We start from the raw sequence: 18,283 nt of genomic DNA, 5'->3' as shown, positions 1-18,283 counted from the left end.
AGAAAATGGTTTGTAAACAATATTACCTCCGCTTTTATTGCTTTGTCCCGGGTCATACGTGCAATCATCATCTCTGTAGAATTCACTTCTTTTATCATCTTATTTCTCTCTCGTTCTTGTTTGTTTTATCAGATAGTTCATGGGTTTCTTGTCTCACTCTTTTCGTTCACGGGTTCACGATCGCGATCGCCTCCTCACACTATCGCACGACGGCACGAGACGTTAGGCGACGGTCGTTTCACTCGTTACGGATCGAAAAAGTCTGAAATTTTTTCGAGTTTGTTAATTCTAACCACAGTTCTGTCTTTGAGTTTCAGCCAAGACTCGAGAATCAAGCGCATTTTCAAGATGTCTTGACGTTTTTAGTCAAAATTTATTGTACCTACCCAATCCACCTGACCAGTGCACAGGAAGGTATGTATAGTTTTTTAACGATTTTTTACCCATTTGTTTCTAATTTTTTGCATCAGCTTCAAAACATAATTACTGATTCTCACTAGAACTATTCCCTGACCCCAAACTCGCTGTTCGGTACTTAAATAGCCCCTCGTCTTCCATCTATAAGGAACCCTTATCTTTTTATGATTTGTGATAAGAGTGAATCAAGCAAATACCCTACCAATTGCTTTACCATTAGTTCTTTACTGTTCAGTTACTTATCAGTGATTACAATGGCCAGATTTAATTTTTATTTCTGTGTTGAGTATTTTTAATTCCAACTCAAGTAATGAACTTGTTGTCTCGTAATTTTCTTTTCATCATTTTCAACTTGATCGATGTTATCTTTTGGAACTACTTAGTCACTGGTCACGCATCTGATCAAAAACATCTGGTACCTATTTGCCTTATAGTAGTTATTTTTCTATTTTTGAGTTCACACTACCTTAGTTTTTATTACTATCGTTTTTGGCTGATCTGAATCTGTTGTTATTCTGAATACTGAATCTATTGGTCAGAGATATTGTTTTCATGCATCTTGCATGGCTCTAACCTCAAACTGGAAACTGCAGCTGTTACATTCTTGCAGCTTTTAATGATGCGCTTATCACAATGTACTCTACTATGCCATCTCACAGCTTTTTCTGTGTCTTTTTAGGGCTAGACAGCTCCTTTGATGTACTTATGTCTCAAGTTAACTGATCGACTTCATGATGTGGAAAGTTTCATCATGATAATTGGTACTTACTTATCAGAGATTTTACAGGTTACTTACTGCTGTAAAGATAAGGTTCCTCAGAAGTGATAATTCTATTTTGAACACAGATTCTACAAGAATCAAATTATTTCATAATCCAAAAATCATTGATGTTGTCGGAAGTTTGTCAGCCCAAAACACTCCGTATTGTTCTCCTCTAAGAGTGTGTTTTTTCGAAATAACTACAGTACAAAAGACTATTGAATTTCAACTTTCAGGTGAGTTAAATTACTGATAGAGAAAGATAATTGTGAAATTTCTAATGTCGGAAATGTAAAGAAAGTAATGAACTTTCAAAGTTCGGTGAATCAGGGGAATTCGCAATAGGTAACCTGCGCCCCGTCAACCATATCTTGCCTGAGGATTCCAAGAGATTGAGCAAGACCCTTCTCCCTGCCTCTCAGAGCTGACGGCTCACTCCCCCCCGGTAAAAGAATAGTATTCAACGACTTTTGGAAAAAATTATTTCAAGGCTAAAGATTCAAAAAATGGTAATATAGGCACTTAAAGCAGGTGATGGTGAACTCCTATGCGGGTGCTACAGGTGGAAGGAGTTCGGCTCGTAGGTAGTAGCAAATTAGGGACTGTACTTGTTTCAGGAAAAATATGATAAGGCTATTAGTTTAAAAGGTTAGGAAAAAGCGCTGGAAAAGATGCAGACAGATGGGATTAGCCCTTGAGGGCTAGTTAAAAAAAATAAAAAAAAGAACAATAAAACTTTGGTCATTGGCAGAAAATTACAGCTGATAGTCTCTAACGGAACCCGACCTATCCGGAGGTGAACCAGCTGTATTATGAACGATAGCTGTATGTTCTTACAGTAGTAAACAATTTTGAAAGTTTGTAATTTTCTTGTTTTTTATTCACTACTGCGGAAATTTCACAGTTATCTCTCTTTCTTATCGGTCCAGTTTCCCCAAAAATAATACTTAAGTGAAAATCCAGCATTCTCATAGCATAGGTCAGCTACAATTTCTCCTATTCTTTTTTTATCAGAAAGCATATCGAAATTCACTATAAAATTATTCTCAGCTCCATTGGAATCTCTCTGACGTACCTTACCTGGATTGGAGCCACTTGTATCACAATTTCTTAGTATTGAGTGCTCCCTTTCCTAGGATGCTGCTTATTTCGATAAGTTTTAATGAAAAATTTCGTAATTGACAATGGATCTCGTGCAATTATTCAAAGTGATGAAAAAGCAAATTCTAGCAGAAACAATCTCGCTTTCGCTCAATCTCTAGAGGTTCGAAAGGATCGTCAAAATCAAATGGGGTTTTCTAGGAGGAATACGGAAAAAATTAAATTGCTGATTTAACAATTAAATTGCTAAAAAAAGTGACTGCAATGTTTCAACGGAGATTTTACTACAAAAAATTGCTACTTTAACCACTATTGTAAGCTAATTTAACCACAGGGGTGGTCAAAGTAGTATTTTTGTGTTGTGAAATCTACATTGAAACATTGCAGTCACTTTTTTAAGCAATTGAATTGTTAAGTCAGCAACTTAATTTTTTCTGTGAACCCCATTTTTTAACAAATTTGCATTTTTGAACAATGGGCCTGCTGCAAAATTTTGCCGTAGCAAAAAAATAAGAGTAGTTTCTATCAGTAAATGTCTCAGAAATCATGGTGAGCGTATTGGCAAAGTTTAAAATGCACTCCTAACTTCACAATCTGCGCAAAAAATTTGCGTTTTTTTGAGCTTCCCGCTTCTAAATCAGCACAGGTGAACATTTCATTAGAGGAGTCGTTTCACCCAACTCTTTTGCAACGGTAATACCCAACATAGCTGACGCTTCTGCGCGTAAATCGCAATCAGGAGCACAAGGTCAACCAAAGTGGAACTTTATCAATGTGAAGAAATCGTGAATGTAAACACCCTAGGTTTTCAACAAATTGTTGAAATCTCGTCCAGGCACATGTGTTTTGGCGAATTGGTGTCGGCCTAGTTGAATATTGTGCAGTATCCTAGTGGACAGGGGTCGGAAAGAACGACACCTCTAACTAAATGTTCACCTGTACTGTAGTATTGTTTTTGAAGGGGGAAGCTCAAAAAAATGCAAATTTCTGATGCAGATTGTGAAGTTAGGAGTGCATTTCAGACTTTGTCAAGGCGCTCATTGTCATTTTTGAGGCATTTACTGATAGATACAACTCTTATTTTTGCTCTAGCAAAAGTTTGCAATATGCCCATTGATCTATTCATTTTCTAAGTTTACCTGAAGTAAGTATGCTTGCCAAGTTCCAAAATGACAACAGTTTTCTCCTATCACATTGAAATTTTTTTAATAACTCAGGATCTTTGAAGATTGACGAAATGCAGTATTTTTCTACTGATTACCTTTTATTTTACACTACTCAGAATGTCTTGGCAGAGTGCCTCTTTAATTTTGATATTCATCATTTTAACTTACTGAAATAAGCTGCTACTGCTCCAACTCTGAACCACTTTTTCTGGGAGTCACATTAAATATTATGTTTTTCCTGCTTCAATATCTGTGTCAACTGATTTATTTTTTTTCTCTTGATCATAGTTTGCTTCCCAGAGAATGCTGATTGTTGTAGAGTAATCAAGAGCATTAGTTTTGAAGAACCTCACACACAACATAGTTTTCTCAGCTGTCTGTTTCAGGAGAATATTTCAAGTAAGTATTACACTAAATTTACATTCTTCTCTTAACATCTATTGTTTCCAACAAAATTTGGCTGTACGCAACCTGAGATAAAATGATCCAAGTTAATGTAATTAGACTCTGTCAAGATCATTTTTCTCAATTTTCATGACGAAAAAATGATCTTTTCGCTGCCCAAAAGTAAGTATTCTGAAAGTGCTCGATTGACCTATCCTGAGAGGATTGTAAAGGCACCTCAAAATGGGGAAGTAAGGTAGAGGCAAAAGGCATTTTAATGCGGAAAACCATTAAATGTGTTATATTTAGAAGGAAACCAACGAGTCCATTACTTTTAGCCAAGGAAACTATGTGAGTAACTTACTTCTTTTTTACAAAGAAAGGAGTGAAGCATGCTCTTTTATGCAATAACAATTCGCAGTCTTGTGTGGTTAATGCCTCAAAAAATATTATGGGGAAGTAGTTTTATGTGGGCAGCAATTTTAAGGCGGTCACAAGAAATGTATAGGCCAAAAACTCTCTATCCTCCTGGCGAGGAATGAAAAAAGAGAGGGTGGTGGTCAGTGTTTGAAACTCACAGGTGCCAACGCGCCTAATGCATCTAAGAAATCGGTCATGGCGCTTAAAAAATGAAGGCTCTGTGCCAACGTGGCCCCTAAAAATTGCCCCCCCTCCCCCCAAAAAAAAAAAAAACTTATTTTTCTGTTTAATGATTTATCGAAATTTCCCCCAAGTTACAGTTACTAGTCCTGTAACTAAAACATCTTGCGTCCAACTGTTCACTGAATGCGCTGTGATTTATAGGCAAAAAGTCAATCTGGCTCCCAAAAAATCTTCAATGGTCCCCATAAATGGCCAAGTGGCTTGATGCGCCGCATGGCTCCTGAAACTCAAAGGTGAGTTTTGAACACAGGTGGTGGTGAATTGATGATGGAGGTAGATTTTTTTGAGGCAGTATGCAACCACCGGCCTTATGAAAGACATTCAAAAGTTTGGTCATGCATAAGGCAGAGCAGCATCTGTTCCTAATGTCATTTCTGTGACTCAACCAATTTTGAAAACTTATCAATGAAGTGTGTCATTTTTCATCCAAATGTCTTACCCCTGTCTCATCTAGGATGCATTTCTTAAATGAGTAGATTCTCAACTTTAATGTTATTATAGGATAATAGTCTTTTCTTTTGGTCATTTCCAGGTCTTTTCGTTTGTTCCTGCTCATAGGTACGCTAGCTAAGTAGAATAAATTTAAAATGGAAAGTGGAAGTCGGAAAAATGATGACTGCTACTTCTATTACTACTCTACATGCACAAAGGTAAGGCAGCTGTCTCCGTTAAGAAGATGGCCACTTTTTACCATTATTACCTTATTCATTTTTACGCATTCATACATTTGTACCCATTCTCACATTAGCTTCTTCACTAAGGGAGGATACAATAATAGAAAACTTTCAAAGCTTTTTTAAGACCTTAATTTTTTTCTTTTTTCTTACTTAAGTCCTCTTTTATTCCAGATAATTTTTTTTGAATTCCATAGAAATTCATCTAAAATTCTTAATTAAAGTCATTTGAGACCCTTGTAAAGTTCTTCATTTTGATTTTTGAAAAGCTATAATAAGCTACTCAATTTTTGAGTGAAAATGTCGTTGGTTGCCCCTTCTCATTAATTTTCTTTATTTTTCAGGGTTCAGAGTGCCTGTTCAGGCATGAACCGACTGCATTAGGTTGTGAAGTAACGTGTAATCTCTGGCAGCAGGGAAAATGTATCAATTCTCATTGCAATCTCCGACACATGCTACTAAAGGTATATTCATTCTTTTCTTTATCTCTCCCAAGAATCATTTGGTGTGAAACCTGCTGGTCTTCACCTTTCAGATATGGATTTTTATGGAAATTTTTTTCCCAATCAAAATGAAATAACAATAGATTAAATGTTTTAAAATGTGAGCTTCTATGGTCCAAAGCTAGCCAAAAAATTATCCATTTAGTTTTTCTGAATTTTCAAGAACCTTTTTTTCAAATCCCTTTCATTGGAAAGATTATCCTAATAAAAAAGCGTACTTCGATCTCGGTTATTTCTGATTAAAATGAAAATTCAACATGATATCAATGAAAGTATACTAATTACTGTTAACTCTTTAGTTCAATGATTTCTAGGGCTGTGCGAGTATTCGCAATTCCGACTATTCGCGCCGTGAATCTTCGGCGAATATTCGCTTCGTCTGTCTCGCGCACTATTCGCAAATTGCGAATGATCGCGCTTTCGCGAATAGTGAATTTTTGAACTGACATTTTCAAATATTCGCGCCATCAAAAATAACGAATTTCCGAGTGACAATCGTGAAACGTTGCGAGGACCTGCGCAAGGCTTCCGCTTCCACCCGAGACATCGCGAACGGCGGATCTCCTTTGATCTTTACCGACTTTGCCGAGTTTACGAACAGCGAGCGCGATTGCGATTGGGGGAATAAGCGAAGAGCCCAAATCAAGGATTGAAAGACACAGAAATTTCTGAAATTGAAAAAAAAAGTTCATAAACACATTTTTATTTAAAGCGAAAAAAATAAAATACTAAAATGTGTCTAGTGATCCTTCGATACTAGCTTGACTGCCCGCGCAGTTACCTTCAAATCCTGGAAATGCATACGTAACTGCAGGGACAGTCAAGCCAGGATCTAGGGATCTTCGAACAAATTCTTAACAGCCTAGACTACTATCATAGCATTTCATTGTTTTCTGTGCAGGCGTATGAGCAAATGGAAAATTCTTAAAAATTAGTCACATTTTTTTTGTCGACTTTTGTAATATTCGCACACTTAAAAAAGTCATTTCCGATTATTCGTTTTACTATTTGTAGCTGTGAATAATTGACTTAAATTATTCGCTTTGCTATTCGCGAATAGTTGCTGTAATTATTCGCTATTTGCTTCGTTCGGAAAATTCACTATTCGCACAGCCCTAATGATTTCTCTTGTTGATTTTCAGAAAAACCGGAAAATGATACCATGCTATTGGGAGATGCAGCCAACCGGTTGTACCAAACCACATTGCCCTTTCCAGCACTCAGTACCTCGAGACAATGTAGCAACAACGGAAGGTAACGTCAGTAAATAATATTTCAAATTAAGGCTCGTCATCCTAAGAGAAGTGTTTACCCGTTCGCCCTACAATTTGTGTAGAGAACCTTCTCTTCGGCTGGTGTAACCCGGCCTCCCAGAAAAACATTGAAGAACTGCATCTCAAAAATTCTTGTCTTTTTACATACCTAAATGCCAGACTCAGTCTCACAAAAACTTTATCAATGTTTCACAAATTAGTGGTTATAGGGTTTCTCATTTTTTTAGAATCAATGTTTCTCTTGGCAGGAACCTTTGTAAGTGATTTGCGATTATTTAATTTTGAAAGTTTGAGTGTTGATAAATTTTTGTTTACGGAATGTTTAACCCATTGCCTTATTTATTGTCCACATACACAAGCGCCAAGTCAACTTTGAACTCTCGTAAGTAGAGCTATAGCTCACCCAATAATGTCGAAAATTTAAACAGTGCGCATTGATAATATTTTCGAAAAGATCGTAAAAAATTGCAATTAGTTACTTCTGTCAAAATTTCTATACTAGCAAGCTGGACCTAAAGTAACCAAATATCGAAGTCATGCTAAGCCCATTGGTGAGCTAAAACTGAATTATTTTTGCAAAGTATAAAATTACCTGCTGTACTTTATGTTGAGTCTGATTCATTGCTTGTATACGTCTTGACAAGTAATGCTAATTGTTGGAAACTTATTTAAAATACATTAACAGAAACACAAAGTCTCCGCCAATTTAGGTCTTGCTCGGTATGTTGACGATGAGTCCAGCTAGTCCAATTAAGTCAATGGGTTAAAGTCATGGTACTCACATAACTTTTAGTACCTTGAAAGTATTGTACTATTATTTTCTCCGATTCTAGAGGGAATCATTATCTGTGCTATTCTTATATTTTTCTGGAGCTCCCATTGTACAGAAAAATCAGAAAACTCTCTTAATCAAACACAACCACACTTTTCCACAATTCAGGAACCTCCTTGTACGTGTTTTGCCCTTTCTGTTTCATATCCCATTGTTTATATCTTTGGTTTTGATTTTATTGTGAAATTGGATAAACTGACATTCATGAATCGAAACTATTTCAGGTTTGAAAGGGTGAAAAAAGTGAGCTTCCAGTTTTCCACGAGACTACCATAGCGGTTTTCATCCAATCAGCAATATACTCCTCTTTCCATTTAGGGCAACTTGATTTCTTATTAACTAAAGTGTTCTGATACAGTGTCGTTGTGTGCTATGCCCAAAACAAAAGCATGTTACGCTACTGCGGTATTGTACAAAGTATAGTTATTTATATTGGAATCTCTATTTCATGCCCAGAGTCAAAAGCTGACCAGATTGTTTGAAAAATTGTTGACCAGAACATCACGTCCTAGTAGAATTTATTAAATACATCTAAAAATAATGTATTTCTTTGAAGCAAGAGTTTTTCCCAAATGCCTTTATGTTTAGGGTGCTCTGAATTTCAATTTGTACCGTAATTAATTAATAACTGTATTTACATTTGCTTTAGTGCTTGGACACAGTACCACGGGGTCACTTTATCTTGCCCTCACCATTGTGGCACTCATTTCTGCGATCATTCAGTGCAAATGGAATGAGCTGCCCGTTCTTTTTGACCAAATGTTTTTTTCATGTTTTTCCAATGATCTCCAATTTTTTGGCGGAAAAATACTTCAAATTATTTGTCTCTCTCTCTTTCAAACACACTCAAAAGTTAAACATGACTAATGCTGAGCCGTGTGAAGAAACAAGTTATTTTCACTCCATACTCATCGCCAGCACTGCAGTGAAAAATATGATTATGATTGATAACAGTCTGGTCGCTTTACAATTGAAACATGATTTCTGACATTTGAAAATCCTCTTCATTCAAGGCCTAATTTTTTTTTTCGTTTTCTTTTCAACCAGTGCTTCCAAAGCTGTCCTGCTCCCACTTTTTCCATTTTTCAAAAATTGCAAGCTTTGGTCTTATATTTCTTTTTTTATCTTATTCATTGAAAACTTTCCAGTTGCCCTTAAATTATACCGAAGTAAGCTAATAAATTAACGAAACTTTCAATTTTCCCCTCGGCTCATTTTAATTTCTCAATGCTTGAGTGATTTTCATTAATCAGTGCGTTTGTCTAAAGCCACCTTTTACTCAATGAATTAGTAGACAGTGTCTAAATTGAAGCACTATGCTATGTGTTTTTCTCCAAAATGTTGCATTAATAAAGATCGTACCAAGGATGGATCAGAGAATTTTTTTCAAGTGAGAAATATGAGTAGACATTTAATGTTAAATACATTGCAGTGCGTAAATGATATCATACATCTCTCTTTTGATCTATGTCAAATGAAGATTTCTATGTCTCACCTAGGAATTGCTTTTGGAACTGTAGGTTGTGTCTACTGTGTTTATGTATGATTTTAAGAGAAAACCCTTGAAAAAGTGCTTTATCTCTTATCTTGTTTTCTTGCCTTATCTGCCGATTTAAGGGAAAACGCTGTATGAACATTTGAGAGTTGCCAAATTGCCTCCAATATAACGTTTATTTTTAAAGAGAATTAGAAATGTTTTCTTTTGAAATTTTCAGATAATTCAGATCCGATTGTACCTAAAAGTCTGTGAAAAATTGGAAGAATAACGTTACTAGATTTCCCTGAAAATTCATATTTTATCCAAGGAAAATTGACAACGTCTGAAGGCTCATATGGCGCTCTCCCCTAAGACGACAGTATTCATGTGAAACAGAGTTGTTGAATGAAAAAAAACCCCTGCTGAAACCGGACTAATTCCTTAATTCTTGTCTTCCCGATCAAATTACAGAGATTAAAACACAAGCAGAAGTACCTTAACCCAATCAGTTATTGATGAGCTGATCATTAGTGGCAACACTCAAAGTATGGCAGATTCTTTTCCTCTTTTTTGCCAGGACTTTTTCTCTTTTTGTTAGGTTTTTCATCCAACAAATCCCATTTGTCCAACAGGGAACTTTTCGTAGAGCTTAACTCGTTTGATTTAAGTAACTGATTTTCTTGTAAGAAGCTAGCAGATAACTTGTTAACCATTTGTTATTTTGTTTTGTTTGCCTTAATTTTCTTTCTGTAACTGTTGGAAGAGAAATTTTATTTTGAGTAGTTATCGTTTACTTAGTTTATGTTTACTTTCTCTGTCGTAAAAGTTACGTCTGATTGTTCAGATCAACAGCTCCATCGAGTCATCGTTGTTACCATGTTTCCTTAGACTGTTGAGGGCGAGATGAAATGAGTTGAATTAGATTTGATGCAAAGATCTTTTTATGGCATGTGCAAGCCGAGATGAACATATTTTGTGCTACCTTTGAAAAGAAGAATGTAATTAATTATATTTGCGCCTCCTGAAAGTTCACTCAATTTACTTACTACCATTTTAGCAAAGGCTTTGTTCTAATCGGAGGTAAATCCATTTTTGTTCGTTTTATGCATGCTATGCATCAACAAGTTGTTTACAATCGCTTTCATGGTAGATTTTTGAATCAATACCTATTTTAGCCCCAGACTTACACTTCACTTTCTCATTAACTTTTTCATAACTTTGCTAAAATGTTGCACTAAATTTATTTTTCTTATAAGTATGTCAGCTGAGCTGAGTGAAAGGACTTACCTAAGTATTTCCTTCCCTGTAATTAATCTCAGTTTTCTCAGTATTGAATGAAAATTGTTGCTAGTTTGGCAGGTGAAGATTAATTTTCTGTACAAACAACTGTTTTTTTCCCCCTTTTTTTATTATTAAAAAAACTCACAGTAAAATTTTCTATGTTCTCTCGGCGATTCTAGCCTTAAAAGTGTCTTATGAAATCGCTCTCTATATGGTGTAACTGACAGTAACATGCAACTCCAAGCAATTTATCAGCATTCAAAAAAAAGCCAAAAATGTTGGCTGTTTTCAACACAATATGAATGATCAACAAAAATTGTGGGAAAAAATGTGTTTGTTTGAACCTCATTTCTGTTTGTCATGGTCTCATACAAGTAACCTGTATATGTAATTACTTAACATACATATTTTTTAAATTGTGGTGGTTTATTTTGTGTAAATGTCAATTGAGGTGCTTTTAGCAAAAAGTATCATGGAAAATGGAATCATGGTACATACCATGGAATGCTGTATGAGCCTGCATACATCTCGAAATTTCCTTTGATGCAAGGTCTGTTAAATAAGAAACCGTATTTTGGTAATAACTAGCCCATTGTGCGTCCTAATTAGATTTTCTTGGACTTTCCTGATAGCTGATAACAATTGAAGAACGCTAGATTCACAGATTTTGTTTATCTTGATCAGTGTTCATTCTGTGTCACCTTGAATATGAGTAAGTCTGGTGCCATCTGCGATTTTAATGATGCGATCACTTATAGAGCAAAGATTTAACATTAAATTTTGTTTTAAACTCGGTATCCCCTGCACCAAAACTTTAAATATGTGAAGTAAATTTTACCAAGATCATTGTATGAGTCGTTCCCAGTGTTTCGAGTGATTTAAAAAGTTCAAAAGTGGTCAAAAGTCCGTCGAAGATAAGGAGCACGGGAATCGACCATCAACAGCAACTGACATTTATCATGTGGAGAAAGTGCGGGCAAAAGAGCTAGAAAATGGTCATTTAATGATTCTCAAGCTTGCTAAACACGGTGATATTTCTGAAGGCTGTGTACATACAGTTTTGACAGAATATTTAGGCATGCATCGAGTCACAGCTAAACTTGTCCCGTGATCATTGTCCGTCAAACAAAAATCCAACCGAGTGTCAATTTTCCTTGAGCTTCTTGAACGTTCTAACAACGATCCTACATTTTTGGATAGGATAATTTCCGGTGGCGAAACTTGGGTGTACAACCACGATATGGAGACGAAGCTCCAGTCATCTGTGTGGGTTGAAAATGGTAGCGCAAGACCAAAAAAATTGCGACAAGTTCGGTCAAACATGAAAATTGCAGAACACCAATGAGGTTGCCTTACTTCAAGCCTTGTACCAACAAGCCTAATTAAAATTTTTCAAATTTGTGAATGTAGCGCTCTTAACTGTATATCAGCTATTAGGAAAGTCCAAGAAAACCCAATTCAGACGCACGGTGGGCTAGTTATCACCAAATCCGGTTTCTTATTCAACAGACCTTGTAAAATAAACATTTATTGAAGAATTTGTGAATGTTTCCCTCCCTATTTTTTTAGACGATTTTGTTCTCAATTAAATCTAAAATATCTGAAAATTTTATTACCAAGTATGCATAACTATCTCCTATAATAAGTTTTTATCAGAGGAAATTTGGCAACATACGAATGTTCATACGGTGTTTATCCTTAGCGTGGCAGAAATGCAATACTATCTTTTTCCTGTAAACAGCTCATGTAAGTTTCTTCACTTGCAGCTGGAAATGTTCCTAAGAAAGTTTGGAAAAGTTTCCATTGCTTCACCTAAACATTTCTATCAGTTCTCGAAAAATGAAAGTTTAGTGTAAATCACTCAAACCTTTTGTCAGAGGACCCCAATTTTAACCGCAAAAACAAATTTAGCAATGATGCTTTTTCTAATCAGTGGCTTTTAAGTGACTTAATTTTGAAAACTTAAATTGATTTCTGAGAATGAGTTTTGCATTCAGGTTGCTTTTTAGCAAATTCAATGTTTCCAATCCCTGAGCAATCAGTACGTTCCGATGTGACGGTGAAAACCAAAAATAATTTTTTTCTTGTTCACTTAATGTAGAAAACAATGAGTAATTTTGTGATTCTTCTCATTGAAATTTATTGTTTGAAATTGCAAATTGATTTTCATGAAGTTAGCAGTTATTTAAATTTAGGTAAAATTTTAATAGTAGGTCTAGGATTTGTCAGCCACTCAAATGCTCCTTTCATTGCATTTAAAATGAGTAAAATGTTGCCTTTAGTAGCCCTCATTCCCTTGGAAATGGAAAGCAATGTATGTATCCGAATTGACAATCTATCAGAGAACTATTAACCTTGGAATCTTGGATGTAAAATATCAGTGGTTAAAAATTAAATAAATTAAAATTAATGAAAATTACCTAGATCAGCTGAGGAAATGGTTGGTGGTGCTTACATAGGTTTTTGTCGGCAAGCTATTGGTATACACGTTTCAAAGTAGGACTAAACTCCAATAAGGCTGTCGTTGTTTAGAAACTGCCCTTATTGTAACTAATTGGTTTCTGAATCAGTGCGTCATTGCCCTGTTTGTCTGTCTGTATTGTTGCATTACCATGTAGTTAATAATACGGCGGTATGCAATTCATTTTTGAAAGCTCTGATCGCTATCGGTGAGGGTTCTCTTATTGGTCAGTAGAACCTTTTGATAACTTACAAGAAAAACCAATAGAACTGTTCTAATAATAATATATCAAATCTGTGTAACATTTATCATATATTAAATCTATACATGTAATATATGTAAGATTAAATGAAACAAATCGGCTAGTGTGCATTCTTTTTGTAGGTCCTTTCTATCCAAGGTTTTTACATCTCTTTTGTATTTTAGATTGCAATGCATTTTAAGAACTCCAATATAGAGCGAATAAATTTAGCAATTTTTCTGTTTTTTTGGCCGCAAGCTCTGTCCGAATTGCTGCAACCATTACTCTATGGGTGAGGTAGCCTCATTTTCATTTAAAGAACTTAGAAATCATGAATTTACAACTGAGATAATTTTCATAACTGCTTTTTTTCCTAATTCGATTCTAACTGTTTTTGTTGTATTTTGTTTCAATTGTACTTGTGCCGAGTCATTATTGTAGGTTAGTTTACTCAGTATCATATTTTAATAATTAAGATAGTCATCGACTCGTCGTGTTTTTTTTTTTTTTTTTTTTCTGCGATCTTTTCAAGTGAAGATGACTAAATACTTTATACATGTATCTATATTTATTTAAATTTTTGCTTCTCCAAGTGGGAATTTACCAGCCAAATTTTAACTGTCTGAATTTTTCTTGTGTGATCAGTTTGCCATCCAGTCTAATTGCCTCAGAGCTGTGGGTGTGCTCTAGAGCGGGTACGTAGTACCCTCTTAGGTTCCCTTGTTTTATTTATAAAATTATGTTGGATAGTGTAGCTTTTTTACTGACCGCTGGTTATTGTTGGTGTCTAATTAGACAATTATTCCCCTCATGCACCAAATTTTGCCTTTGAATGTAATTATAGTGGAGTTGTCTCAAAAGGAGGCTCCCGATACCTGATCAATTGCATCCTTCTTGTGATCCTTCAGCCCACTCAAGTCAGCAATGTTTTAGTAACATTTTTGGGAAAAATTGGACGTCTTTCAAATATCGCAGGTAATCAAAAAGAAGCGGGTGGGCATGCTTGAGATCTTGTTAAAATCTCCCAAGTGTTAATGGTACTTTTTTCGATTTAATGTAAACTTCATTATTAGGGGCTCATAATATGGCACAATAAATGATCAGTACCGATATAATGTGATTTGTTTCACTGACTGAATATAAGTTTTGAGGAAACCACTTCATTACTTTACATTTGATAACATTCACACAACATTTCTAAACTTGTGTAAACCTGAAAAGTTTGTTAATATGCATTCTGTTTGAAGAAAATAACTTCAATTTTCACAAAATGAAATTATTTTGATTCCATTTGATGCCCTTAGGCTTCATTCATTCATTGATTTATCTTTTGTTTTTTGGTTTCTGCTCATATTAAAATGTGAACAATTTCATGGAACACTGAAATTCATATTTGTTGACTCATTGTTTATTCATGCAATAAAGAAAATGCTGGTATTAATTCTCTGGCAAATTCTGCTTTTGAAAGAATGGTCAGACCAAATTTAACTAAGTTAAGCAGGGAGGAGCCAAATTACTTTTTTAAAATAACTGAGATGAGAACCTAACCAAAACAAAACGCCCTACATGAGAATTTGCTCGTATCACCAGGTGATGAGTAAAAACTGTACATTAAACCCTGTAAAGTATAGTTAAACATTGGAGCTGCCCTAGAACTTGTAAAGGGTGGAAATTTTAATCTAGTTTTGAGTTGGTTTCGCCTTGGGTAACTAAATCTATCCCTCTTAAATTAGATTGCTATGGAGCTCTTGTTTGCGTCCAGGATTTGCATTTCAAGTAGGTACTTTTTCTCATGGAAAATTTTGCCAGGCACATGGTGGTCTCTCTCACAATGGTTTTCTCTGAATAGAACTCCCAAGCTCGGAAAAATCTCTTGAAGTTGAGATGGTAAGGGAGTGGATCCCCCTGCTACGTTGAGAGTTCACCTCTATATCCAGCTAAACTCTCCATGCACAGGTAGGGAGCAAATACATTGGTAGGGTTCCCACTTTGTTTTGGGACTCAAAGGTTGGAACCATGAGAACCCTGCCAATGTATTTGCTTTTTATCAGTGCATGGGGAGTTTGACTAGATATAGAGGTGGACTCTTAGCATAGCATCAGAGATCCCCTCCATTACAGTCTTACAGATCTCTCTCCATTTGAGAGCTTTTTGAGCATGGGGGTTCGTTTCAGAGAAAACCAGTGGAACCATGGTGTTTCTCGGGAAATTTTTTGTGAAAAAAAGTACTTAAAGCGCAAGTCCCTGAAGCATTGTAGAGGTCCATTGGGACCAGATTAACTTGCAGGTCTGTAAGTCCTAAGTAAGGATTATGAAACCGCTCTAAATGTTGCCTTTTTCAAACACTTCTCATAGATTTTGTTCTCCTACTGCATTTTGTAAAACACAAGTAATTTGTGAAATATTTTGCTTATTCTTGCCATTTTGTTTAAGCAGGGTTCCTTAGCTTTGGAAAAAATTCTTTTTTTTTTTTGGCTTAAGCAACCCTGCTCTTCTGTCTTAGTATTAATTAGCACATGAAAGTATTCTGTTTATTTGATCTTGAGTTAACTTAAAGTGTCTGATTTGTACTGCAACTTGACTGAAAGCAATTCCGATTGCATATTAACTTGTTCATAATGTTCGTGAGAGCCCAGGGTGTTCACAGCGTTGGAAAACCGAGTTTATTCCAAAATACGGTGAGACTTTTCCCCTCACTTGATTTTTCTCTATTCAATGAGTTTCTGAAACCGATGGAATAAAAATTTCAAAAACGTGGAATGAGTCAGTTGCACTGGTCTCAGAATCGTTTTATAATGCTTGATTCTTGTCAATCAGCTGAAAATAATGAGATCCGTCCAAACAGCAACTTTCTACGTTCGATATTAACTGAGATATCCTGCTTTAAAAAAATCGGTTTATGACGTCATCCACTGCGGTAGTAACACCCTCGGTTTCTTCCACTCTGCTATCATCAGTCAGGGAAACACACATTGCTCAAGTTACTCAACAAGTAACTCAGATGAGCGCAAGGTGGAAGAAACTAAGGGTGTCACTACTGCGGTGGATGACACCTTGAACCGAATTTTTTATAGCGGGATGCCTCTGTTAATATTCAACGTAGAAAGTTGCTGTTTGGGCAGATCTCATTATTTTTAGCTAATCTTCAAGAATCAAGCATCAAAACACAATCCTGTAACCAGCGCAACTGACCCATTTGCAAAAGAAAAACTGAAAACTCCAAGATCAGTTTAATGATTATTGATAAACATTGACCCTTTCTTGATGCAGTTGATTCCTTATCGAAAGCGGCAGTAAACTTGGTGATTCTGGGGTTGGATAAATCTGTAGATAGATATTTAAGAATCATTTTTCCAAAGCCTGCCAACACCTTGAAGGCTCTACTAAGTGCATTTTTTTCTTCTTTTTTTTTCGTATAAGTAAAATCTCCTTTTGTTTTTATTTGCATTGTGGAGAAGCAATAAATCGATGTGAAAATATTATCAAGGTGGGCCTCTGAGTCATGAGTCATTGAAGTAAAAGCAAATTCATACATATCCTAATCATCTTGTATCAGTCATTGCTACTTATACCTTACTCTAAAGTGAGTATAGAATGTTCAAATAGTACACATTTTCTTCACAGACAGATCAGTCCCTTTTTCTTTCCCTGGTTCCAGGAGGGCAATTTTTTTCTAGTGGGAAATATTGTTGCCGAGAAACAGCAAACCCAAAGGACTACTAGATGAGGTGCGAATTTAAGCATCATAATATATGTTTTCACATCAAATTTTTCGTAGAATATGGTTTATACTGGGCAAATTACTGAAAGTAATTTTTAATGAAGAAATTAACTTTTTCGATGCATGGATTGAAACTTCCTGTTCATGAAAAAACCATAATCTAGTTTAGTTAAATCGCACATTAAATGTTATTGCGACAGTCTATGCAGCATGAGAATATGACAACCTAAATATCAGTGCTTCAGCTCAGCTGTTGCTCGTTGTTTACACTTTGAACAAAACAGGATAGGCAAAGAACAGTGCTTATTGGAAAGCCTCCCAAAACTATTTTAGTCCGCAGTTTGATTCAAGTAGACTCTGGTTTTTCATATGTGGAGGATATTCAAATTTTTTGTAACAGATGCTAAATAAATATTTTAATATCATGGTTAGGAGTTAATTTCTGTACCCAGATAATTTTCGTTGTGCAAGTGCTCTAGGTGACAATTTGAAGAAGATAACATATATCTGAATACTTTAATTCTTACCTTGTCTAGTAGTCTCTTGTCAATCTGGTTAGCATTGCCTTTTTTTATCTCCTCTCTTTTTGGTGGAGCATTTGAAGGGATACTTTTCATTGAGGTCTCAGCTCATTTTATCTCTTCCCCATGAGCAATCTAAATTTCCTTTTTTTTTTTGGTCTTTCAGGAAAAAATTATCCTTGTAGCTCAGTTGTATTTCTGGTAAAAAAAAACCAAATAATCTGTCTAGATCTGAAGGATACAAATCAATGTTATGTGACTGTTCAAAAAAGAAGCTACGCTTATAGCTGTCAGTGACTGTAGTTGACTGTTTTATTGAGGAATTAAAGCATACGGAATGTTTCTTTCTCACAAAGCTGAAGGAGCAAAAAACACTTATCACCATTTTTCCTTTTTTTTCTTTCTTTAAATTTATAAAATAATGAGTTTTGAAAGAACTGAAATACATTTTGTAATCTGATCTTAATTTGTTAGTTTATAAAATGTCTTATTTTTACCTCCTTGATGTATCTAAATATATCAACTTTCATTTATTGTAACTGCATTTTTTCCGTTTTTTATCATTTCAATCAAAGCATTTTTTATTTTACCACTTCATTTTGTAATGACCCATCTAAAAGATAGTTTTGATAAAAAAAAACTATGGGATAAAGATTGCTCAATGTATCACCAGACAATGAACGAATTTAAGCATTGCGATAGATCTTTCCTTCTCAAAATTTCGCATAGAACATGATTTGCACCACTGAAATTTTTGAAAGCAACTCCCCATCAAGATTGAGGTGAGGCCTACTAAGATGATTCTGT

The 18,283-nt window shown here is 35.4% G+C and overlaps 1 protein-coding gene across 6 annotated transcripts; it reads left to right on the top strand.

The window, feature by feature from the left end:
• The first annotated feature begins 77 nt into the window (after positions 1-77).
• LOC109038561 (zinc finger CCCH domain-containing protein 11A) lies at positions 78-18,020 on the top strand. Of its 6 annotated transcripts, none has more exons than XM_019053652.2 (6): positions 78-414; positions 3,733-3,843; positions 5,024-5,141; positions 5,510-5,629; positions 6,811-6,922; positions 7,999-18,020. In XM_019053652.2, exons 3-6 carry the CDS (start codon positions 5,079-5,081, stop codon positions 8,010-8,012), a joined length of 309 nt encoding a protein of 102 aa, XP_018909197.1. In that variant the 5' UTR covers positions 78-414; positions 3,733-3,843; positions 5,024-5,078; the 3' UTR covers positions 8,013-18,020. The 6 variants fall into 6 exon arrangements, with proteins under 6 accessions (XP_018909197.1, XP_072153730.1, XP_072153731.1 ...); XM_072297629.1 differs by adding an exon at positions 1,205-1,413 and having other exon boundaries at positions 6,811-18,020; XM_072297630.1 differs by adding an exon at positions 1,097-1,178 and having other exon boundaries at positions 6,811-18,020.
• The last annotated feature ends 263 nt before the right edge of the window (positions 18,021-18,283 follow it).

The sequence above is a fragment of the Bemisia tabaci genome, chromosome 3, assembly GCF_918797505.1.
Source record: "Bemisia tabaci chromosome 3, PGI_BMITA_v3".
In the NCBI taxonomy this organism is placed as follows: Eukaryota; Metazoa; Arthropoda; class Insecta; order Hemiptera; family Aleyrodidae; genus Bemisia; species Bemisia tabaci.
Note: the sequence above shows the minus strand (reverse complement) of the source record. Positions and strands in the feature narration are given on the sequence as shown.